The sequence below is a fragment of the Carassius auratus genome, chromosome 14 (assembly GCF_003368295.1).
Source record: "Carassius auratus strain Wakin chromosome 14, ASM336829v1, whole genome shotgun sequence".
Classification (NCBI taxonomy): Eukaryota; Metazoa; Chordata; class Actinopteri; order Cypriniformes; family Cyprinidae; genus Carassius; species Carassius auratus.
In genome coordinates, this window is record NC_039256.1 from 8,810,493 (window position 1) to 8,837,303 (window position 26,811).

Here is a 26,811-nt window from a genome sequence, read left to right on the forward strand (position 1 = left end):
CTGCTCACGTTTTATTGCTTATTAATATAAACATTCACAAAGAAAAAAATGGTCACTGATTTCCTACAAAACTGCTTTAAATAAAATATTTTACTTTGGCAAAATAGCTTTTTAAAACATTTATTTGAACATTTTTAAAAACAAAAGTTTAATCTTAAACCTTTACAGTTTTAAACATGGTGAAATAATTCATTCATAGTGTGTTCAGTTATTCCCTCATTTTGGTGAAGTCTTCTTCACATGTGCCACTGAGAGAGTCTGTTCCTCAACAGAGCACAGTCATCATGAACAGAAGGGGCAGTGAATTCCTCCCGTGAGGTCGTTGATAATGCCAGACATCACCAGACTCTTGAGGAAAGCCGTCTCGGTCTGAACATTATGCGTGACTTCCTTCAGCATGGATGACATGAGTCTGTGGTCGTAGTAATGCAGAGGAGCGTGCGTCTGGCTGAGGTTATAGCCAAAGCCTGCTAAACTCACCTCATCACACAGGTATGTTGCCAGATTGAGCGCAGACACCCCTAACGTAGGGACATTCTGGAGAGGAAACCCAATTTAAGAATTGATTTTAAACACACAAACACAAACACACACACACACACTAGATGCTATGAAATATTTCATATGCAAAAAAATTACAGATTTGAAGATGGAAATATATATATATAAAAAAATGAAAAGTAAATAAACTCTGTCAAAACTAAAACCACCAGATTACAACTTTTCAGTCTTTCATTAAACTAATTCTTTCACACAGCGGAATAATATTTCATTCATTCATATTCAGTAATGAAAGATTACTGTTTGTTGATCAGAGATGCTTTACAGCACGGCTTGAAAACGGAAAAAATTAAAATAATAAATTCAACCAGTTCACTCCGAGCAGAATCTACATTTTTATCTTTCTGTTCCCGCGTCCTGCAACAGACTATTATTCTGATAGCGGCTGCTTCTGAAACTGATCTGTCATTACAGCAACAGTTACTCACAATCACTTCATCTTTGGTGATTTTGAAAGTATGAGAACGTTTTGCAGCAGTGCTTTACATTGAGTTCACTTCCACCATAATAACCACAGTCTATATTCCACCGGATGCTAATGCCAAGCTTGCTTTAAACGGACTTCATGCAGCCATTAGTAAACAACAGAATGCTCACCCGGATGATTCTTTTATTGTTGCGGGTGATTTTAATCATTGCAGATTATAGGCAGTGCTCCACAAATTCCACCAGCATTATTCCTGCCACACAAGAGGAGACAAAACTCTGGATCATGTTTACACAAAAATTGATGGAGCTTACATCGCGACCCCCCCCAACCCCACCTTGGACAGTCTGATCACCTTTGTTTGCTTCTCACCCCTAAGTATTCACCCCTCATCAACCGTGTGAAGCCATCAGTGAGGACCATCAAAGTGTGGCCAACTGGAGCAGACTCTGTACTTCAGGACTGATTTCAATACACTGACTGGAGTATGTTTGCTTCTCAGGCTGCCTGTGGCTCTCACAATGACATTGATATACATACCTCCTCTGTATTGAATTACATCAACATCACCATTGACAGTGTAACAACAGAAAAACAGATCACAAAATACATCAGAAGCCATTAATAAACAAAGAGGTGCGACTTCTGCGGAAACCCTGCTTTCAGGTCAGATGACGCTCAGGCCTACAGTAAATCCAGGGCTAACCTGAAAAGTGGCATCAAAAAGGCCAAGTACTGCTACAAGCTGAAGGTAGAGGAACACTTTTCCAACTCTCACCCCCAATGCATGTGACAGGGCATCCAGGTCATCGGTGATTACAAGTCAAGCAACTCCACTCCAACGGTCACAGACGTCTCCTTCCTTAATGACCTAAATGACTTTTATACTCACTTCAACAACGACAGCAAGGAGACGGCCACCAAAATCACACACTCAGCAGACCACCAACCTCTCAAACACACCTCCACAGATGTCCACACTGCACTGAGCCGGATCAACGCATGCAAGGCTGCTGGCCCTGATGGCATTCCTGGACGTGTGCTTAGGGCATGTGCAGAGCAGCTTGCAGGGGTCTTCACAGACATTTCCATCCTGTCCCTCACCCAAGCAACTGTGCCAACAAGCTTTAAGTCCACATCCATTGTGCCAGTACTGAAACACTCCTCCCCTATGTGCGTAAATGACTACATGGACAATAACAACATGTATGTTAGGATGTTGTTTGTTGACTTCAGCTCAGCATTTAACACTGCCAACTAACGTAGGGACATTCTGGAGAGGAAACCCAATTTAAGAATTGATTTTAAACACACACACACAAACACACACACACACACACACACACACACTAGATGCTATGAAATATTTCACATGCAAAAAAATTACAGATTTGAAGATGGAAATATATATATAAAAAAATGAAAAGTAAATAAACTCTGTCAAAACTAAAACCACCAGATTACAACTTTTCAGTCTTTCATTAAACTAATTCTTTCACACAGCGGAATAATTTTTCATTCATTCATATTCAGTAATGAAAGATTACTGTTTGTTGATCAGAGATGCTTTACAGCACGGCTTGAAAACGGAAAAAAATAAAATAATAAATTCAACCAGTTCACTCCGAGCAGAATCTACATTTTTATCTTTCTGTTCCCGCGTCCTGCAACAGACTATTATTCTGATAGCGGCTGCTTCTGAAACTGATCTGTCATTACAGCAACAGTTACTCACAATCACTTCATCTTTGGTGATTTTGAAAGTATGAGAACGTTTTGCAGCAGTGCTTTACATTGAGTTCACTTCCACCATAATAACCACAGTCTATATTCCACCGGATGCTAATGCCAAGCTTGCTTTAAACGGACTTCATGCAGCCATTAGTAAACAACAGAATGCTCACCCGGATGATTCTTTTATTGTTGCGGGTGATTTTAATCATTGCAGATTAAAGGCAGTGCTCCCCAAATTCCACCAGCATTATTCCTGCCACACAAGAGGAGACAAAACTCTGGATCATGTTTACACAAAAATTGATGGAGCTTACATCGCGACCCCCCCCAACCCCACCTTGGACAGTCTGATCACCTTTGTTTGCTTCTCACCCCTAAGTATTCACCCCTCATCAACCGTGTGAAGCCATCAGTGAGGACCATCAAAGTGTGGCCAACTGGAGCAGACTCTGTACTTCAGGACTGATTTCAATACACTGACTGGAGTATGTTTGCTTCTCAGGCTGCCTGTGGCTCTCACAATGACATTGATATACATACCTCCTCTGTATTGAATTACATCAACATCACCATTGACAGTGTAACAACAGAAAAACATATCACAAAATACATCAGAAGCCATTAATAAACAAAGAGGTGCGACTTCTGCGGAAACCCTGCTTTCAGGTCAGATGACGCTCAGGCCTACAGTTAATCCAGGGCTAACCTGAAAAGTGGCATCAAAAAGGCCAAGTACTGCTACAAGCTGAAGGTAGAGGAACACTTTTCCAACTCTCACCCCCAATGCATGTGACAGGGCATCCAGGTCATCGGTGACTACAAGTCAAGCAACTCCACTCCAACGGTCACGGACGTCTCCTTCCTTAATGACCTAAATGACTTTTATACTCACTTCAACAACGCCAGCAAGGAGACGGCCACCAAAATCACACACTCAGCAGACCACCAACCTCTCAAACACACCTCCACAGATGTCCACACTGCACTGAGCCGGATCAACGCATGCAAGGCTGCTGGCCCTGATGGCATTCCTGGACGTGTGCTTAGGGCATGTGCAGAGCAGCTTGCAGGGGTCTTCAAAGACATTTCCATCCTGTCCCTCACCCAAGCAACTGTGCCAACAAGCTTTAAGTCCACATCCATTGTGCCAGTACTGAAACACTCCTCCCCTATGTGCGTAAATGACTACATGGACAATAACAACATGTTAGGATGTTGTTTGTTGACTTCAGCTCAGCATTTAACACTGTCATTCCCTCCAAGCTGACCAATACCGTTGGAGACCTGGACCTCAGCAACTGGATTATGGACTTTCTGACCAACAGACGTCAGCATGTTAGGTCAGGCCATGCCCACTCCACCACCATCACACTCAACACTAGCGTACCACAGGGCTGTGCGCTAAACCCATTTCATTACTCCCTTTAGACCCACAACTGTAACCCTGTGCCTGGATCAAACTCTATCATTAAGTTTGCAGATGACACCACGGTGATTGGACAATGATGAGACTGCCTACAGGGAAGGGCTACAGCACCTGGCCACATGGTGTGCTGACAACAACCTACTCCTTAACACTATTAAGACAAAGGAGCTCATTGTGGACTTCAGGAAGAAGAAAGGAAACACACATAACCCCATCCACATTAACGGGATGATTGTTGAACATGTCTCCAGCTTCAGGTTCCTGTCAACCACCATCTCGGAGGACCTGTCCTGGGCCACAAACATCTCCAGCCTGGTCAAGAAGGCTCACCAGCGCCTCTTCTTCCTCAGGACACTGAAGAAGAACCAGCTGTCTTCATCCATCCTCGTGAACTTACACCAGTGTGCGATCGAGAGCATCCTGACCAGTTGCATCACAGTCTGGTATGGGAACTGCTCAGTGGCTGACCACAAGGCACTGCAGAGGGTGGTGAAAACTGCCCAACACATCACAGGGATACCACTTCCTGCTATTGAGAACATCCAGAGGAAACGCTGTCTACGTCAAGCTCGAAGCATTCTCAAGGACTCCTCTGACTATGAACTGTGTCTAACTTCCTGCCCTCTGGGAGGTCCTTCAGGAGACTCCGGACAAGGACCACAAGATTCAGGAACAGCTTTTTCCCTACAGCTGTCACCTTACTGAACTCCCCTCAACACCCCCCCCCCACACACACACACACCACACACATACACTTCTCACCCCTCCTCATCACTACATCTGATTTAATTACAATTTTGCAATCCATTTGCATACTGAAATATTTTCTATGCATTTTACTGTCCATTGCACTAGTGCAAATGATGTTCATATGTTCATAGTCTCTGCTTATAGTTAACATACACTTACATAATCGATCTGTATTGTATATGCATAGTACATCTATCTGTATGTCATGCCGATAGTACAAACCCGATTCCAAAAAAGTAGGGACACTGTACAAATTGTGAATAAAACATTTCAGATTTCAATATTTTATGCAAAATACAACAAATAATAAATGTTTAATCTGAGAAAATGTATAATTTTAAGGGAAAAACAACAGGAAAAAGAATATACGTTTGGTAAAGGTTATTCTCCGTGTGTGAATATAAGAGTTACTAGTGTTTGAGCAAAGAAGTAAAGAAGATGTTTTTCTGTTTTGTTTTTTGAATCGGGTATTTTTCAAGTGAACTCATTCCCTCTTGGTTATACGCAGCCAGCGAGGTATGCGTATTGAAATCAATACCAAAGGACGGGTGTGCAGAAAGTGTCAAGGACATGGATATGGCTTTGGGAGAGCCACTTGTGGAAAGAGTTCTTGGCGTTAAATGGTGTGTATCCTCTGATGAATTCCAGTTCAGAGTGATCATCAAGGAACACCCAAACACCAGAAGAAGAGTGCTCTCTACAGTAGCATCCATCTACGATCCATTGGGGTTCGTAGCTCCTTTTATTCTCCGTGGAAAGCAGATTCAACAACAACTGTGTCGAGACAAAGCAACTTGGGATGAGCCACTCCCAAGAGCTAAGAGCAAAGTGGGAAATTTGGCTACATGATCTTCTAAATTTATCTAATGTAAGGATCAGAAGGTGCTTTATCCCAGGTAACTTTAAAGATGTCAAGCAGTACGAACTTCACCACTTCTCGGACGCAAGTGTCATGGGTTATGGTGAATGTACTTACCTCAGAGCAATCGATGTCAAGGGAGATGTTCACTGCACACTAGTCATGGGAAAAGCACAGGTTGCTCCTACCAAGGTAACCACAGTGCCACGGCTTGAGCTATCAGCTGCAGTTGTAGCAGCAAGAACAAGTGTTATGCTGAGAAATGAGCTTGAAATAGAGGGTCTTCAAGAACATTTTTGGACTGACTCAAAGGTTGTCCTCGGCTATATAAACAATGATGCAAAACGGTTTCATGTGTTTGTAGTGAACAGAATCCAAAGAAACCAGTCTACTACAGATCCTGCACAATGGCACTTTGTAAAATCTGAAGATAATCCTGCGGATCATGCATCAAGAGGTCTCTCCGCAGATCAGCTTGTTGCTTCAAATTGGTTTACTGGCCCTGATTTTTTTATGGGAAACAGAGCTACCCAGAGGAGATGTTATGGTGGGAGAAGTCTATGATGATGATCCGGAACTTCGAAAGGCCCTGGTACTCAACACCAAGGTGAGAGAGGAGAGGTCATTGTTAGACCGCCTAACAAAGTTCTCTGACTGGAAAAGAGCTGTCAAGGCTATTGCTCTTCTAAAGCGCCATGCTAAGCAGATCAAGGGCATCAAAGATAAAGTAAGTGGAGCTACAAGTATTGAGGAAAGGAAGGAAGCAGAGCTTTTTATAATTAAGTTGGTTCAGAGGAAAGCATTCAGCAGTGAAATCAGAGGTATAGAACAAGGCAAGGAAGTAAAACCCAAAGACAAAGTAAACAAACTACACAAACTGAGTCCGTTTGTAGATGAGCATGGTGTGCTTTGGTTTGGAGGACGTTTGACAAGATCTGTTCTTCATCCACATGTCAAGCATCCTGCCATTGTGCCAAATAAGTGTCATGTATCATCGTTGCTTATTAAGCATTACCATGAAAGGGTGTATCATCAATGAAGAGGAATAACTGCCAATGAATTACGATCCAATGGAGAATGGGTCATAGGATGCAGTAATGGAGTTGCCTCACATATTTACAAGTGCACAACATGCAGAAAGTACAGAAGGAGCACACAAGATCCAAAAATGGCGTATTTGCCAGAAGAAAGAATGGAAATGACACCTCCTTTCACATATTGTGGCATAGATTGCTTTGGACCGTTCTATGTGAAGGAAGCAAGAAAGGAACTAAAGAAATACAGTCTTCTTTTCACTTGTATGTGCTCTAGAGCCATACATATTGAAATTCTTGATGACCTCACTACAGATGCCTTTATCAATGCATTGCGTGGATTCATTGCGATAGGCGGAATTGTAAGACAGCTGAGATGTGATCAAGGCACTAACTTCGTAGGTGCAAGAGGAGAGTTCTTGAATGCAATGAAGAATTTGGATCATGAACGGTTGAAGGAACATGGATGTGAGTTCGTAATTAACTTCCCTTCATCGAGCTATATGGGAGGCATATGGGAGAGACAAATAAGGACTATCAGAAGTGTTTTAACTGCAATCCTTGATCAGTTTGCTAAACGACTTGACAGTGCCTCGCTCAGAAACTTTCTGTATGAAGTGATGGCTATTATAAATAGCAGACCTCTGACAACCGAGCATTTAAATGACCCAACAAGCCTTGAACCTCTCACCCCCAATCATATTCTTATGATGAAGTCTAACATAATATTCCCACCTCCAGGTGAATTTGTGAGTCAGGATCTATACTTACGCAAGAGATGGCGTCAGGTGCAGTTTTTGGCAAACAAATTTTGGTCAAGGTGGAAGAAGGAGTATCTCCTTAATCTTCAGCAAAGACAAATATGGCAGAAAGAGAAGAGAAATGCAAAGGTTAATGACATTGTCATCCTGCAGGAGGACAGTTCTCCACGTCACCAATGGAGATTGGCAAGAGTGACAGAGGTGTATCCGAGCACTGATGGAAAGGTTTGAAAGGTGGAACTATTAATTAGTGACTCGACCTTAGGCAGCCAGGGAAAACGAATTTCCAAGCCAGTCTACCTTGATAGGCCTGTGCAAAAGACAGTTTTGCTGCTTGAAGCAGTATAAAGGTTACAGTTGCCATTCCATGAATACAGTATTTTATGTTAATGTAAGGTTTAAGGCATACTACATGGTTGAAATTAAGGTATGAAAAGGTTTAAATTGTTAGGTGAAATGACAAAATAGTAATTTGGTGGGAGTATAACTGCCATACATATTGTTTCTGTTATTGAACATGTTTTGTTATATTGTTAACTAGGAACTAAAGTACAATTGCGTTGCACGCGAACACTTTTTTACGGTGCAACAGGAAAAAGAATATAGGTTTGGTAAAGGTTATTCTCCGTGTGTGAATATAAGAGTTACTAGTGTTTGAGCAAAGAAGTAAAGAAGATTTTTTTCTGTTTTGTTTTTTGAATCAGGTATTTTTCAAGTGAACTCATTCCCTCTTGGTTATACGCAGCCAGCGAGGTATGCGTATTACGTTTGATGGATGACATGAGTCTGTGGTCGTAGTAATGCAGAGGAGCGTGCGTCTGGCTGAGGTTATAGCCAAAGCCTGCTAAACTCACCTCATCACACAGGTATGTTGCCAGATTGAGCGCAGACACCCCTAACGTAGGGACATTCTGGAGAGGTTAACCCAATTTAAGAATTGATTTTAAACACACACACACAAACACACACACACACACACACACTAGATGCTATGAAATATTTCATATGCAAAAAAATTACAGATTTGAAGATGGAAATATATATATAAAAAAATGAAAAGTAAATAAACTCTGTCAAAACTAAAACCACCAGATTACAACTTTTCAGTCTTTCATTAAACTAATTCTTTCACACAGCGGAATAATTTTTCATTCATTCATATTCAGTAATGAAAGATTACTGTTTGTTGATCAGAGATGCTTTACAGCACGACTTGAAAACGGACCTAACATGCACAACTGTAACCCTGTGCCTGGATCAAACTCTATCATTAAGTTTGCAGATGACACCACGGTGATTGGACAATGATGAGACTGCCTACAGGGAAGAGCTACAGCACCTGGCCACATGGTGTGCTGACAACAACTTGCTCCTTAACACTATTAAGACAAAGGAGCTCATTGTGGACTTCAGGAAGAAGAAAGGAAACACACATAACCCCATCCACATTAACGGGATGATTGTTGAACATGTCTCCAGCTTCAGGTTCCTGTCAACCACCATCTCGGAGGACCTGTCCTGGGCCACAAACATCTCCAGCCTGGTCAAGAAGGCTCACCAGCGCCTCTTCTTCCTCAGGACACTGAAGAAGAACCAGCTGTCTTCATCCATCCTCGTGAACTTACACCAGTGTGCAATCGAGAGCATCCTGACCAGTTGCATCACAGTCTGGTATGGGAACTGCTCAGTGGCTGACCACAAGGCACTGCAGAGGGTGGTGAAAACTGCCCAACACATCACAGGGATACCACTTCCTGCTATTGAGAACATCCAGAGGAAACGCTGTCTACGTCAAGCTCGCAGCATTCTCAAGGACTCCTCTGACTATGAACTGTGTCTAACTTCCTGCCCTCTGGGAGGTCCTTCAGGAGACTCCGGACAAGGACCACAAGATTCAGGAACAGCTTTTTCCCTACAGCTGTCACCTTACTGAACTCCCCTCAACACCCCCCCCCCACACACACACACACACACACCACACACATACACTTCTCACCCCTCCACATCATTACATCTGATTTAGTTACAATTTTGCAATCCATTTGCATACTGAAATATTTTCTATGCATTTTACTGTCCATTGCACTAGTGCAAATGATGTTCATATGTTCATAGTCTCTGCTTATAGTTAACATACACTTACATAATCGATCTGTATTGTATATGCATAGTACATCTATCTGTATGTCATGCCGATAGTACAAACCCGATTCCAAAAAAGTAGGGACACTGTACAAATTGTGAATAAAACATTTCAGATTTCAATATTTTATGCAAAATACAACATAGATGACATATCAAATGTTTAATCTGAGAAAATGTATAATTTTAAGGGAAAAACAACAGGAAAAAGAATATACGTTTGGTAAAGGTTATTCTCCGTGTGTGAATATAAGAGTTACTAGTGTTTGAGCAAAGAAGTAAAGAAGATGTTTTTCTGTTTTGTTTTTTGAATCGGGTATTTTTCAAGTGAACTCATTCCCTCTTGGTTATACGCAGCCAGCGAGGTATGCGTATTGAAATCAATACCAAAGGACGGGTGTGCAGAAAGTGTCAAGGACATGGATATGGCTTTGGGAGAGCCACTTGTGGAAAGAGTTCTTGGCATTAAATTGTGTGTATCCTCTGATGAATTCCAGTTCAGAGTGATCATCAAGGAACACCCAAACACCAGAAGAAGAGTGCTCTCTACAGTAGCATCCATCTACGATCCATTGGGGTTCGTAGCTCCTTTTATTCTCTGTGGAAAGCAGATCCTACAACAACTGTGTCGAGACAAAGTAACTTGGGATGAGCCACTCCCAAGAGCTAAGAGCAAAGTGGGAAATTTGGCTACATGATCTTCTAAATGTATCTAATGTAAGGATCAGAAGGTGCTTTATCCCAGATAACTTTAAAGATGTCAAGCAGTACGAACTTCACCACTTCTCGGACGCAAGTGTCATGGGTTATGGTGAATGTACTTACCTCAGAGCAATCGATGTCAAGGGAGATGTTCACTGCACACTAGTCATGGGAAAAGCACAGGTTGCTCCTACCAAGGTAACCACAGTGCCACGGCTTGAGCTATCAGCTGCAGTTGTAGCAGCAAGAACAAGTGTTATGCTGAGAAATGAGCTTGAAATAGAGGGTCTTCAAGAACATTTTTGGACTGACTCAAAGGTTGTCCTCGGCTATATAAACAATGATGCAAAACGGTTTCATGTGTTTGTAGTGAACAGAATCCAAAGAATCCAGTCTACTACAGATCCTGCACAATGGCACTTTGTAAAATCTGAAGATAATCCTGCGGATCATGCATCAAGAGGTCTCTCCATAGATATTCGGTCCGTTCAGGAGCGCCCAAGATGGCTGCCACATGTGTTTGGGTAGCAAGATGTGCTCCCTGCAATCTGATAAGAATCTTTCTTTAGGATAACCATCCGTTTGAGCTTCTGAAACTTAGTTTTCCTACATACTTAACTGGAACAGTTTGGAACATCCTTTTAAAGGGACAATAAGTAACTTTTTAGGTATTTTATTATCAAAAATCAATATTTTTATTCATAAATATGCCCTCAATGGTGTACAAATACCTATGCCAATGTTTAAACTAATCCTTGTAAATGAAGAATTTATTATCTTTATATACATGGGACGGGTAGGTCGACGGAGGCTTCCATGTAGTTCCGCCATCTTGCAAAACTATAATAGCAGAGAGGGACAAAAAGTACTAAGCCAACGCGTTTCCACAGCGCGTTTTCGGTCAGAGCCAGAAACGCAGGTGCAGAGCAGTGAGAGGCGCTTGAAACTGCACAGGCAAGTATAAAAGTCTGGATTGCATTCTTATTATGGACCATACATATGCCGCACCACAGGAGAAGAAAACATAGTCGCCAAAACAGTCAAAAATAGAACGTAAAAGGAAACGTGACCGTAGATTACAGAAAACAAGAGTTAATGTCGGGGAAGCTTTTTCTAGGTGGAAAGAGCTAATGCTTGATAAAGATTTCAAAAGAGACGCTGAAGTGGCCAGTTTTCTTCTCGACAGGTAAGTCAGTGTTACAATCTATATTATAATATTTTTTTTATATCTAACAATGCATATAATTCAGAAAATATAACGATTAAATTAGACATAACTACTAATTACAATATTTCATGTTTTCCACAGTCAGTAATTCATACTGTAACATTCGTTTGTTAGTTGTCATGTTGCAGTTTGTTTGAAATAACACACCTGTTCACCTGAAGGAAAACTCGACGAAGTGCTATTAGAAGACATCATGTCAAAGCTTTTTGGTACATATCGCCTACCGTAGATGCAACGCGCATTTGAAAAAGCGAGGCGCTGGAGAGCAAAATTAGTTTGAATGCAAAATACAATTTCACCACTAGATGGGAGTAATTCCTCCTTAGTGTCCCTTTAAAAAATGGAAGAAAAGAAACCCATATTTAAGTATTCCATGGATTTCCTGAAAGGCCTCAAGCAATCAGCTCCTCCACCAAGCTCTCAACTAAGAAAGCTCTTATATAATGAAGGACTCGCACAGACACCAGTCAGGAAAAGAGGATGCAGAGGAGGTAAGAAGACTTTGCACAAAATTAAGACCATTGTTGGTAGAAGATTTGATTACAAAACATCATGCTTGCTTGGATTGAGAAAAAGAGATGCACTCAAATCCAGTTTAATACAAGTCAGAGTAGAGCATAAAAGGTCAACTAATCATGCTATGCTTCCAACTCTTTTAATGACGAACCCTAGATCTCTTGTAAATAAGATTGATGAGATTCAAGCTATTTTGATGGAAAATGATGTTCACATAGCTGCAATTTCTGAGTCCTGGTTCACCCCCCACATGCCAGAGGATTTATTGGGTATCGATGGATACACTTTATTTTCTAAATGTAGAACCACACGTCGAGGTGGAGGAGTTGCATTGTACATCAAAGAAAGTGTCCCATCTTACCCTTTAACCTGTATTAGTGTTCCCGATCACCTTGAATGTCTGTGGTAAAGGTGAGACCATCGAGGCTCCCACGACACATATCTGCTATTGCTGTGTGCGTTAGTGTATTCACCGCCTCAATCACCATATCAAGAAGAACTCATTGACCATTTAATAACATCATCTGATCTGCTGTGCACAAAGTACCCTGATATTGGCCTCATTATACTTGGAGATTTTAATCATCTCAGAATCCAGGACATCTGTTTGGATAATAAACTCTGCCAGGTTGTCCAGAATAACACTAGAGGTGATGCAATACTTGATATGATCATCACTAATATGAAATCAGTGTACAAGAAACCGGAAATTCTCCCCCCAGTCAGCTCATCAGATCATAATTGTGTTTTGTGGAGTCCTAAAGTACATGTAAGACCACCTCAGTGCATTAAGCAAGTAATTCGACCCATGCATGGGTCCAGTTTGAATGAGTTTGGTAGATGGATTCCTACTCAATCATGGCAGCAGGTAAATGAAGCTACAGGTACCAATGAAAAGGCTAACGCTTTTTATAGTACCATCATGCCTGAAATTGACCGTCATTTTCCTACGAAGACAGTAAAAATGTATCCCTCAGATAAACAATGGATTACTCCAAAAATTAAGCATTTAATCTGCCTGAGACAAAAAGCTTTCAAGATTCGGAAATCAAGCACTCTATCAAAATTATACAGGAACAAAGTCCAAAAGGAAATAAGCGCTGCAAAAAAACACTACTATAAATCAAGGGTAGAAGGTACAATCAAAGGGAGTCCGAGGGCTTGGCACAGGAAATTAAATATATGTGCGGATCTGTGAAAAAGGTGGATCGAATTGAAGTCCCGGGAATTAACCCCCAAGATTTTGTAACAACTGCTAATGTGAACACAAAGTTGGTCAAGGTGTCTCAATCCCTCCAGCCTCTCAAGTATGCAGACCTACCGTCTTATCTTCCATCTCCACCATTGCCCACCATTCCAGAATGGGAAGTGTACAGAAAATGATCTTCCCTAAATTGTCACAAATCCCCTGGCCCTGACATGATTCCCCCAAGAATATTGAAGGAGTTTGAATGTGAAATCAGCAATCCTATTTGTGACATTATTAACAGCTCCCTTGTAGAAGGTGTAGTTCCCATACAATGGAAAGAGGCCATTGTCATTCCCATACCAAAATCTTCTCCTCCGAATATTGAGGAACTAAGACCGATCTCACTAATATCCCAATTGTCAAAAATTTGTGAAAAATTTATTGAGCAATGGATCGTGAATGATATCACACCAAACCTAGATCCTATGCAGTTCGGTAGTCGACATAATCATTCCACAACACATAATTTAGTTAGCCTGATGGACTTTGTGTATAAAGCTTGTGATGAACCAGGTTCAGTGTGCACATTAGTTACAACAGATTTTGCAAAAGCTTTTGATGCTGTCGACCACACAGTAGCAATAAAGTGCCTCCTGGATCTAGGAGCGAGACCTAGTCTAATTCCATGGATCAGTAATTTTATGTCTAATCGCCGTCAAAGAGTGCGTTACCATGGATGTTTATCTGATTGGGAGTATCCTTCATGTGGAGTTGCCTAAGGAACCATATTGGGACCCATAATCTTCCTAGCACTGATTAACAATGCTCTTCAAGATCAAATAAATCACTGGAAATACATGGATGACATGACTATGGCCCAAAGGTGGACAGTTCAACAGCCCTGCTTACATTAAATAACCTTGGCATTTGGGTTGAGGACCATAAAATGAAACTCAACTCAAAAAAATGTAATGTCTTACATGTCTCCCGTATGAAACACTTGCCAACTTGGCCACAACTTTCTATAGATCAGAATATTCTAAACATCTGTGACTCTGTTAAGATCTTAGGAGTAACCATTCAGAGTGACTTAAAATGGGACGGACAAGTGGACCACATGTTGTCCTCAGCTAATAGAAAGCTTTTTGCTTTTCGTCGGCTAAAGAAATTTGGAGTTCATGATCAAGAACTGGTTACCATCTATACTGGGTACGTACGTCCAGTGTTAGAGTATGCAGTCCCAGTTTGGCAGAATTCCTTGACCACTGATCAAATTAAAAGGTTGGAAAGAGTGCAGAAACGTGTTTGTAAAATCATACTGGGACGAAGGTACGAAGGATATTCTGATGCCCTCTCTTTTCTTGGATTGAGTACACTAGCAGAGAGACGAGTCCAATTGAGCCTTGATTTTGCTAGGAAGCTATATAAGTCTAGCTTTAGAGATTGGCTACCACCACTCAGGGAGCAGCTGACTGGACGCCAGATGAGGAACTCTGCTAAACTGACAACCCCCAGATGCCGAACGGAACAATTCAGGAGATCACCTATTCCATATATGTGTAGACTCTTAAATGATTATGGATTTTAAATGGACTTCGCATACCTTTATTAAGTATTTTATTCTTCTTTTTCTTTTAATCTTGTATTTTAACTTGAGTAAATATGCTTTGACAATTCACTGTAACAGCAAAATGATTCAGTGTTCCCCTACGACAAACGTCTTTGGGTACCTGTAATGAAGCTGATAAAGTCAATAAACAAACAATAATCATCATCAGCTTGTTGCTTCAAATTGGTTTACTGGCCCTGATTTTTTTATGGGAAACAGAGCTACCCAGAGGAGATGTTATGGTGGGAGAAGTCTATGATGATGATCCGGAACTTCGAAAGGCCCTGGTACTCAACACCAAGGTGAGAGAGGAGAGGTCATTGTTAGACCGCCTAACAAAGTTCTCTGACTGGAAAAGAGCTGTCAAGGCTATTGCTCTTCTAAAGCGCCATTCTAAGCAGATCAAGGGCATCAAAGATAAAGTAAGTGGAGCTACAAGTATTGAGGAAAGGAAGGAAGCAGAGCTTTTTATAATTAAGTTGGTTCAGAGGAAAGCATTCAGCAGTGAAATCAGAGGTATAGAACAAGGCAAGGAAGTAAAACCCAAAGACAAAGTAAACAAACTACACAAACTGAGTCCGTTTGTAGATGAGCATGGTGTGCTTTGGGTTGGAGGACGTTTGACAAGATCTGTTCTTCATCCACATGTCAAGCATCCTGCCATTGTGCCAAATAAGTGTCATGTATCATCGTTGCTTATTAAGCATTACCATGAAAGGGTGTATCATCAATGAAGAGGAATAACTGCCAATGAATTACGATCCAATGGAGAATGGGTCATAGGATGCAGCAGTGGAGTTGCCTCACATATTTACAAGTGCACAACATGCAGAAAGTACAGAAGGAGCACACAAGATCCAAAAATGGCGGATTTGCCAGAAGAAAGAATGGAAATGACACCTCCTTTCACATATTGTGGCATAGATTGCTTTGGACCGTTCTATGTGAAGGAAGCAAGAAAGGAACTAAAGAAATACAGTCTTCTTTTCACTTGTATGTGCTCTAGAGCCATAAATATTGAAATTCTTGATGACCTCACTACAGATGCCTTTATCAATGCATTGCGTGGATTCATTGCGATAGGCGGAATTGTAAGACAGCTGAGATGTGATCAAGGCAATAACTTCGTAGGTGCAAGAGGAGAGTTCTTGAATGCAATGAAGAATTTGGATCATGAACGGTTGAAGGAACATGGATGTGAGTTCGTAATTAACTTCCCTTCATCGAGCTATATGGGAGGCATATGGGAGAGACAAATAAGGACTATCAGAAGTGTTTTAACTGCAATCCTTGATCAGTTTGCTAAACGACTTGACAGTGCCTCGCTCAGAAACTTTCTGTATGAAGTGATGGCTATTATAAATAGCAGACCTCTGACAACCGAGCATTTAAATGACCCAACAAGCCTTGAACCTCTCACGCCCAATCATATTCTTATGATGAAGTCTAACATAATATTCCCACCTCCAGGTGAATTTGTGAGTCAGGATCTATACTTACGCAAGAGATGGCGTCAGGTGCAGTTTTTGGCAAACAAATTTTGGTCAAGGTGGAAGAAGGAGTATCCTTAATCTTCAGCAAAGACAAATATGGCAGAAAGAGAAGAGAAATCCGAAGGTTAAGGACATTGTCATCCTGCAGGAGGACAGTTCTCCACGTAACCAATGGAGATTGGCAAGAGTGACAGAGGTGTATCCGAGCACTGATGGAAAGGTTCGAAAGGTGGAACTATTAATTAGTGACTCGACCTTAGGCAGCCAGGGAAAACGAATTTCCAAGCCAGTCTACCTTGATAGGCCTGTGCAAAAGACAGTTTTGCTGCTTGAAGCAGTATAAAGGTTACAGTTGCCATTCCATGAATACAGTATTTTATGTTAATGTAAGGTTTAAGGCATACTACATGGTTGAAATTAAGGTATGAAAAGGTTTAAATTGTGAGGTGAAATGACAAAATAGTAATTTGGTAGGAGTATAACTGCCATACATATTGTTTCTGTTATTGAACATGTTTTGTTATATTGTTAACTAGGAACTAAAGTACAATTGCGTTGCACGCGAACACTTTTTTACGGTGCAACAGGAAAAAGAATATACGTTTGGTAAAGGTTATTCTCCATGTGTGAATATAAGAGTTACTAGTGTTAGAGCAAAGAAGTAAAGAAGATGTTTTTCTGTTTTGTTTTTTGAATCAGGTATTTTTCAAGTGAACTCATTCCCTCTTGGTTATACGCAGCCAGCGAGGTATGCGTATTACGTTTGTATTTCCCGAGTGTATTTGCATTTATTTCTTTATGGTTTATGTGAACGTGTTTCTTTTACATTGTCATACTGTAGTTTGACGTTGGAATTCATTGACGATTAATAAGATGGCAGAGAGAAGGATGACAAGGGAAATAATTCCATCCGTAACCAGATCCACGGTCTCGTTTATTTCCTGGAGGGAGTGATAACCCGGATCCTTCTTCTACACAGCCATGATGTTGTAATTGATGCAGTATGTGGTCTGGCATTGTCATGTTGCAAAATGCAAGGTCTTCCCTGAAAGAGATGATGTCTGGATGGGAGCATATGTGGATCTAGAACTTGGATGTACCTTTCAGCATTGATGGTGCCTTGCCAGATGTGTAAGCTGCCCATGCCACACTCACACATGCAACCCCATACATCAGAGATGCAGACTTCTGAATTGAGCGCTCACAACAACTTGGGTTGTCCTTGTCCTCTTTAGTCCAGATGACATGGTGTCCCAGTTTTCCAAAAAGAACTTCAAATTTTGATTTATCTGACCACAGAACAGTTTTCCACCTTGCCAAATGAGCCTTGGTCCAGAGAATACGCCTGTTCTTCTGGATCATGTTTAGATATGGCTTCTTTTTTGCCCTATAGAGTTTTAGCTGGCAATGGTAGATCATATAGCCCAATTATCAATTTCTAATTTTTTTATTAAATTGTATTCATGCTAATTACAAATGAAGTTCCATTAAACATATTTTGTAAGCCTACATAGGGATTTTTGATAAAAGCATCTGCTAAATGACTAAATGGAAATGTACATGACACCCATGTCTGGTTGTTGCCCAAAAAGATGGGTTACATTTAAATATTTGTATGCTTTTAGCCTGACCCTGGAGTTGGTTCACCCTCCGTCTATGACTCTAACAGTCTGTCACAGGCAATTCCACTCACATATTTCATCAGTTAATTTCTTAAATTAACCTTTGACTATGTTCTGTCCTGCCATCCAGTGTTGAATTTAAAAAAAATTTGGCCTGATGACAAAGTTACTTGCCGACCCCTGGTGTAGGATAATATGCTGCTAAAGCTGAATGTTTACAAACATTATGAAAAAGTCATTAGTTTTTCTCCACAACAAATCCTTCAAAGTTAAGGCTATGCATTTAAGCTATAAAAACGTCAATCCAAAAACAAATTACTTGAAGGTGAAACTGAAGCCTACCTCTGTAATTCGGCATGAATCCAAATGTTTCCATATTCACACTGTATCTGGATGCTATAATATGAACAGGGTTCCCATTCCTTGATGAACTTCAAATTCAAGGACCTTTCAAGGACTTTCCAGGTCCAATACCCTCAAATTCAAGAACTTAATGTAGGGACACATTTCAAGTGAGAGAGAGGTTACATTGTGTTATCTTGTAAGATACATTGATTTTTCATGTTTTCATGAGTTTTCATGAGTTTTCACTATGCAAAAAAAAAAAAAAGAGATCTGATATTCTATTTGTTGTATTTCTGTTTTGCATAAAACTGAAGAATATTCGGTACATCCTATACTGTCTTCTAAAATGATCTGAGATTAATTTTTGCATGGATTTTATTGAAAAGAGCTTAAGCTCATGTAACCAGACGTTTTAAGATATATGAACATGCTTTTAAGTTTTTCTTGCTTCATGGGTTTACATTATCTTAACCAGCAAAGCAATGCAACATTGATTTCTGGGTGTGTCTATGAAACATAAAGGTACCATCCTAGTAGTTTTGTGTGCGCATGAACCATATTTTGACCATATTTTAGTTTTATATTTTAGTGGGTGTGGGCGGGGCAGGGCTGGGGTGTGGTTTACTGGTGGTTAAAGTATTTCCCAAAGTTGTGCAATGATCATTTCCCAAATATCAAAACTGAAAATATGTAATTCCCATACCTAAAATACATATTTTACAGTCACTGTTATGCATATTGATCATAAACACAGCTAAGGCTGATTTATACTTCTGCTTCGGACCTACACCGTAGCCTTCAACTCAGGTTGAGAATGAGGAGAAATGACTGATGAGACCATGCTGGAGTATTTGCTGCTCAAAAGATCCTGAACTCATTGACAAATATCTGATCTTGTAAGATGTGCTCACTTTACACAGAGCGCGTGTAATCACAATTCGAAAGGGGAAATAAACAACGCAAACACTCATTCAAAAATATTTAAAAACACCACATCCTGAGAGCGGCTCCCTGATGGGCCAATGTATATACAATATTAGAAAGACTGGACATGAAAATCACGGAGCAAAACACATGTTGCGGGAGCAGGCAATAATGGTCAGAGATTCAGTCGAGGGAGATTAAGAAATCAGCCTAATCCTGGACATTTTGGGCAAATAAGTAATACCATCTGGATGCACTTTTGTAGGTCCAAAAAGAGGACATATCCAGGGAAAAAGGGACGCATGGTCACCCTATGATTAGAAGTATTTTCCTTTGTGAAAACTGTTTATCAAACTGTTGTGTAAAATCAATATAACAGCACTCTTGCTGGTGAGATATTGCTAACTTACATCATATGATTTATATAAAAAGGTGATTTTTTTGTCTTCATTTCTAGAATTCTAGACTAATATAACTGCATTCTAACAGATTCCATCATGCAGTCAGTCGTCCTGTATCATGTTCATCAGACACTGTAAGATGATGGAACGAGGTTTTGCGTTAAATATGTTCAACATTTGAACACGTAAAACCTAAATATATCCCCCTATAAAAGAAATGAAAAGCATCCCACCTGGTCCCAGTCCGAGAGTCGCTCTTTTACACTGGGATAGTGAAGCAGATCCAAAGCTGTCTCTCTAATAATCTCTGGATTCAGCAGACGGTACTGGGAGGCCTTGAGAGGGAGACTCCCTGGAACATTCTGCCAGAAATTCATCCAGTCCCACAGCGACTGAAATTGGAAAAGTTAAATGTGACATTCAGATATACTGCCCTGATCAAGTAAATCATCTGCCTGATGCACACTCACAACGGACGTCTTGGTAATCATGGCACGAAGCCAGTGGAAGTCAACAGACTTATAGATCACAGCCACAAATCTAAGATTTGAATCCATGTCTTCCCAGACCTTCGGGGAGCCCTCAGGATAACTCATCCTGATGGAGGTGCGGTTCCCAACGTCTGCACTGAAACCTCGCACAGGACCGCTGTTCAATCTGCACAAAAACAACAGTCCTGTATATATATATATATATATATATATATATGCAAACTCACATGCACACGCTTTAGGTAAAATCAGACAAAGCAGAGCAGATTCTCACCTGATGATGGTATCAAACTGGTTAAAAAGAGGTCCGAGTCCTAGTCCTTTCAGTATTCCTCCATTTCCAATCACTAGACATCGACGACAGTCCCTTGCTCCACGTCTCTCCTCAGAGGAGGCTGGTAGGAGGTCCAGAATCTCCTGAAGATAGGTCTCCATGTTCAGGAAACCAAACGGTAAGGGATACTGGAATATTTGTTCATTCAGATGAGTGTTGTCCAAGAAGGGCTCTAGCACTGGTGTGGAGCTGTAATGTTCAGCCACCATTCTCTGCCGGGCAAAAGAAGGTCTGCATTCTTGGGCCAGTATGTCTCGGACATAGGACTGGACACGCTGTAAGTGAAAATACACTGCTTAATGCATACACACGTTAACCCTACTGAAAAATGAGTTTTGAGCAATTTAACGGCATCAGCCAACATAGAAAATTAATTTCATGCTTTGGCAATCATGGACAGGCGCTAGTCTGGTTTAGATCCTACCTGATATTGCTTAAAAGGGGTCATATAATGCAATTAAAAACAAGAACAAACAACAAAACAGCAATGCATTTTATGAACGACTGGTTCATAGGTTTCCTGAACCTAAGAGAGGAGATCATTCTGACTTTACTACGACAATCTGCTGCTTCTGAATCAACTACTGTAATTATGCTTTGTTATTAGTTTAAGTATTTGCATTTGAATATCCCCATGTTAAGAAATAGGTGATAAAATGTATTGTGTAAAATTAGTGTGGTCAAGGTAAATTTTTCATATTCTTATTTGACGTTTAATATCTCATGAAAGAAATAAGGTAAGAAAAATTCTACTTGTGCAGTTTCATATGCGTTATAAATTCACGAGTAAAATCAGATATAAATGACGAAATTATAGTCTTTTGGGACAGAAGAATTTTTAATCAGAAGAATATGCTCTAAATATTGTTGTCATATTTGATCATGTTTTATGAAGTTACAAGCGAAATGGTGACATCAATATAAATACATCCCGACCTTGGTACACTTCAGTTTAGAGGGACTGCTCAGCGCTCCTTAAGAGTTAATCCAAATGATCACAGTCATTATTTCGCTGAAATTCTAAGCTTTAAAATGATACCTATTTGTGTTATTCTATTCAGGGGTTGCGTTGTAATTCGTTTTTTTTTTTTTTATGTGGAAGTGTGTGGAAGGTGTTAAGCTAAGAGTGTGCACTTTAAGCCCTGAGTCCAGATATATATTGGCCTAACTATAAATAAAAATAGTATTCAAAAAACTTTGAGACTTTTATTTGGCTGCTACTATGGGCTCAAGTGCTAAAACATATTTTCTAAATACAACCAAATTACAAGCAATAGCAGAAAAAAAATACAATAGAACAGACAAATTAGAGCTTGGCAGGTTTTTTTCAGTAGGTCTTTTTTGCAAGTAATTTAATTATCAAATTAAAATGACACTGCATAGTCTTAACTGTAAATATTAAATATAGATTATCATTATTAAGGTTACAAAAGTTATTCAGCCTCACCTTGTGCCTTTGGAAGTTTTTAAAAACATGAGAATGAAATGAGATTAAAAGATTTCACATGTTTGTGGTAAGGCACAGACATATACATTGCCTATTTTTAATATATATATTGATGTTTAACTTGTCACATCGAAACATTGTTGACATTTGATCAACTGATCATTACATCCCTATTGTTTAAGTGCTATGGTAAGACTTAAGACACAGTTATATCATAATAAGTTTATATAGCGCATATCTTCACTTCTGACATGGGTTTGCTAATGTAACTGTGGTTTGATATTAGACACTCATTCAAGCGCTCATTCACTGCAGTTCAACATAAACTTGCATATAGTAAAAACAAACAGATCTGCATTCAATCATTAAACTTCTGGCAGTCACTAAAACACCTGCATAATAAGTTTATTTTTAGAAATACTCCATGCTATATTTTTGAAAACAGAAATTAGAAAGAGCAAGGAATCAAATGTTTTCTTATTTCTATGATTTTCCATGCATTAGTGTGCACTTCTAACAGAGCTGAACTTCTGATCTTGACACCAAAGCAGGCACTGTGCACAAACTGCATACTGTGTGACCTCCAGTATTACACTGTGCTGTTAGCTTAGGCTTCATCAGAGCAGACACGACTCGTCCTCTCGCCCTTCAAACAGGAACTGACAGCGTGCCTGCAATTCTCCAGAGAGGACTATATACTGAGCTCCTGGTCACATCCTTCAGTTCACTGAACTTCACCATCATCATTTATCAAGACAATAAAAAGAACTAAAGAAGTCAATCAGAAAAAGCAGTTATTTTAGGGATTTTTAGATTTTGGCAGATTTCGTTATGTAATTTTCAACACTGTAGAATAAAGTCATAAAAACTATAAAATATCACTCATATCATATCAGTTAATAATTAAACTCATGTATAGGCACATAAAAATTTTTTGAGAAGCTATCTGAACTCTAACAGTCGAAAGGAAGCACAGTTTTAGGAGTTCATGATTTCTATCACAGGAAATGGGAAGTCGTGGCCTAATGGTTAGAGAGTCAGACTCGCAATCGAAGGGTTGTGAGTTCGAGTCTCAGGCCGGCAGGAATTGTGGGTGGGGGGAGTGCATGTACAGTTCTCTCTCCACCTTCAATACCACAATTTAGGTGCCCTTGAGCAAGGCATCGAACCCCCAACTGCGCCGCAGCAGAAATGATGCCCACTGCTCTGTGTGTGTGCACTTCGGATGGGTTAAATGCAGAGCACGAATTCTGAGTATTGACCATACTTGGCTGAATGTCATGTCACATGATCAGGTTGGAAGAGACGGATTAGATGTGGGTTTCTCAGAATAGGCTTGGTCACAAGTTCAGCACAACTCTATTAGCAACAACAGAACTTGAAATCATAATGTTCTGCTTTTATGTGCCAGCAAACAGAGTCTGAATTTGGCACCATGAATACCAGACAGTCAGACAGAAGTCAACAGAAGCTAAGTTCATGATGATCCCGGACATGGTGCAGATACTTCCTGAATCTGATGTAAAGACAATGTAAAAGACAGACAGATTCACCTTTCTATAGACGGGGTCCACCGGCACCTCCACAGGCTTTGGGTCCGAGTGAAAGACAGGCAGTTTCAAAAGAGCCAGCGAAATCAACACCAAGCTCAGAAGAGGAATCAGCAGCCTTCTGCTGGAGTAAAAAAAGGGTCTGTTACTAAATGTGCACAAACTTACAGCATCAGTGACATGACACTCTCAGGTGAATTCCTCCTAGTATTCTCCTGTCCTGTGTTTACCTGGGTTGACACTGCCTCTGTCTGACGGCTCTCCACATGGTAGCAGAGCATTCAATCCTCTCTTCACATCTGCTGCCTTCAAACAGTGGTGCACGCTTCCGCATGTGGTTGTCTGCACCATAAAAGCAGAAAAAAAAACAAGTTGTTTACTTAAAATAGCACACAGTGCAGTACTGAAACAAATACTGAATACAAGGCTGCATTCTCTCAGTCCTGTTAGCAAACTGTTCAATTCAGCAGTTCCTCTTTAATCAGAAGACATATTATAGTGCTCTTCAGAGCAAGTCTGTTTGATCTGTTACCAAAGAAGCATTTTGGGTTGCAATAATGAGAATTCTTTCCTGAAAGTTATGAAATAAAACTAAACAAATTTTCCAATAGAGGTTTACGGGCATTTTTGATCAACAGGTAAGCATATTAATAAAATATTATTTTATGCAAATGAGATTAGACTGTATCATTTTTATTAAAGGGGATACTGAAATTATTCTGTCCCAGCCACTGTTATTTTCTTACAAGAGTATCCTACTGAACCAGGATAATATAATATAATATAATATAATATAATATAATATAATATAATATACACATTTTAAAAATAATTTAAATGTTACATAATCTATTGGTCATTTACATTTACCAATTTTACTCAATGAAAGAACTATTCATGAAGGAATAATTATATATATATATATATATATATATATATATATATATATATATATATATATATATATATATATATATATATATATATATATATACAGTATACACATTTTTTCTTTTTTTTTTTTACAAAACATAGACATCTGGCATTTCTAGAGGAGGAGTGCAGTGAGACGTTCAGAGGTATTAAAGCTCTTCTATCGAGATGAATGAGTTCTGAAGGTGTGAGAAGGGGACTTCTGCTTTATCATTTCATTGCTGACATCAGTTCACACACCACTGTCTTATGAAATACAAAAGATGAAAGTGAAAAAGTGAAAGTGACATTCAGCCAAGTATGGCGACCCATAATCAGAATTTGTGCTCTGCATTTAACCCATCTGAAATGCACACACACAGAGCAGTGAACACACACACACACACTGTGAGCACACACCCAGAGCAGTGGGCATTTATTTATGCTGCGGTGCCCTGGGAGCAGTTGGGGGTTCGATGCCTTGCTCAAGGTCACCTAAGTCGTGGTATTGTAGGTGGAGAGAGAGCTGTTCATGCACTACCCCCACCCACAATTCCGTCCAGCCCAAGACTCGAACTCAAAACCTTTCGATTGAGAGTCCGACGCTCTAACCATTAGGCCACGACTTCCCCAGATGAAGATGAAGCAGAAGATGCTCTGAATTCCTCACATCATAAGCAGGTTGCAACATCACAATGACTATACATTCCCCCCATCCATGATTTTAATAATTATTAAGAAATAATATTCATTTTCTTGTGTTTCTTTAGAGGAGTGTATTCATTTATGCCAAGTACTGTATATAGACCCTTAACAGTTTTTCTCAAATGCTAAAACACATTTCACAAACGTTTCCTCCATGTTCCCCAATGTCTAAACACAACACCCTTTTCTAAAGCTACATAAACACCTTCTCACTTCAAAACTCAAACTTTCACACCAAAAGAGCAGCTCGAAGCTTCCAAAAATGCAAACACTATACACGTCATTACACACAACAGCAAAACAATTGAAAACACAATGCTCAATTTGTGAGAAGGTTCTTTGTTTCATAATAATATTTTTAAAAACTTTACAGTAATGGGTCTTCGTAGATCTCTGCAGAGGATTAGGCATTTAGATTTGGGAGTTTCATATGAAGAGTATAAATCTATAGTAATTTCTGCATGTACACTACTATAACACATCGATGCAAAAACAGAATCTATTGCACACAACAGTACTCGCACAAAACATGATCAGGGTGTGAAGTTTTTTATTTACTTTATTCACACCACAATCACTATGCGGCATAATGTCGCTGAGCTGCATCAGGCCACATCACCTCATCCACATCGCAGGCTATATGGCCTCTTGCCAGGCACAGCGGGAAAAACGCCCTGGAATGGCGAATCCATCCTTTGAAGGCCTCCACTGGGATGTCAACACAGGCCAGCTCAATTTCCCTTAGGAGGTTCTCTCTAGTTTATGGTTGTCTGTCATAAACCTTCCATCTCCACGATGAGAAGAACTCCTCTATAGGGTTCAGGAAAGGGGAGTAAGGTGGCAGACAGATGTTCAAAAAGTGGTTACTTGTTGGTGGTGAACCACTCTCTTATTTGGTTTATTTTGTGGAAGCGTACATTGTCCCAAATGATCACATAAATGTGATGTGCGGGCCCAGGATGGTGTTGTTGGCGGTCCAGGAGGATGTCTTTTAGCTCCTCTAGGAAGGTGAGGAGACGTTGGGTGTTGACCCAAGGACAGCATGCCGGTGGACAAGCCCCTCCAAACCCATGGCCGCACAAAGAGTAGTATTCCTTTGTTTGTTTTATTTTTCAACAGTTTTTATATATGTGAGAGTGTGTTTTATGTTGAATGTGAATGTATCTGCATAATTACCATCTGTTTGAGTGCAAATCATCCCAAATCAGCTCGCTATGACTGTATGATCATGGCTATCAAAGTGAACACGTCTATATGAATAGAGAGAGTGGATTATTTACTTTATGGCACATTTTTGTTATTACCATCTGTATAAGTGGCCATCAGCACATCAGCACTCATTTGCATAAGTCATTGTAAAAGCTGCATTTCTAGCAATCTCAGGATTTTCTGTAATTGGCAAACAAAGTTAAATCTTTTTTAATTTTTCTTATTATTCTTATTGTATTTTTCTAGTGCTCAAATAAATCACTTATATGATGTCTAAGTTTCTGTCTAGTGTTTTATAATTGAAAATAAACAGTGGTATGTTTAATGACTAAATAGTTTGTAGAAGCCTTCAATACTGTTGGGAAATATATTTTCTTATATTGGGGGGCGGGGGGTCTAGACATAGCCTCAGAAAAATATTTGCATTGCAAATATTAAGG

The 26,811-nt window shown here is 39.9% G+C and overlaps 1 protein-coding gene across 1 annotated transcript; it reads right to left on the reverse strand.

The window, feature by feature from the left end:
- Positions 1–282: 282 nt before the first annotated feature.
- Positions 283–26,328, reverse strand: LOC113114353 (lactosylceramide alpha-2,3-sialyltransferase-like). The gene is made up of 9 exons (XM_026281264.1): positions 25,782–26,328; positions 23,776–23,887; positions 23,549–23,669; positions 20,489–20,823; positions 20,194–20,380; positions 19,957–20,115; positions 8,319–8,463; positions 7,563–7,630; positions 283–537 (listed from the first exon to the last, which is right to left on the reverse strand). Exons 2-9 carry the CDS (start codon positions 23,877–23,879, stop codon positions 283–285), a joined length of 1,374 nt encoding a protein of 457 aa, XP_026137049.1. The 5' UTR covers positions 23,880–23,887; positions 25,782–26,328.
- Between the last annotated feature and the right edge of the window lie 483 nt (positions 26,329–26,811).

Coding starts and splice junctions, on each gene's coding strand:
- LOC113114353 (XM_026281264.1), bottom strand. CDS start 23,879: ATGCGGAAGCGTGCACCACTGTTTGAAGGCAGCAGATGTGAAGAGAGG. Junction 7,631..8,318: donor ACTCATGTCATCCATCAAAC/GTAATACGCATA, acceptor CTGAAGATTAAG/GAGATACTCCTTCTTCCACC. Junction 538..7,562: donor CACCTGACGCCATCTCTTGC/GTAAGTATAGAT, acceptor TTTCCTCTCCAG/AATGTCCCTACGTTAGGGGT.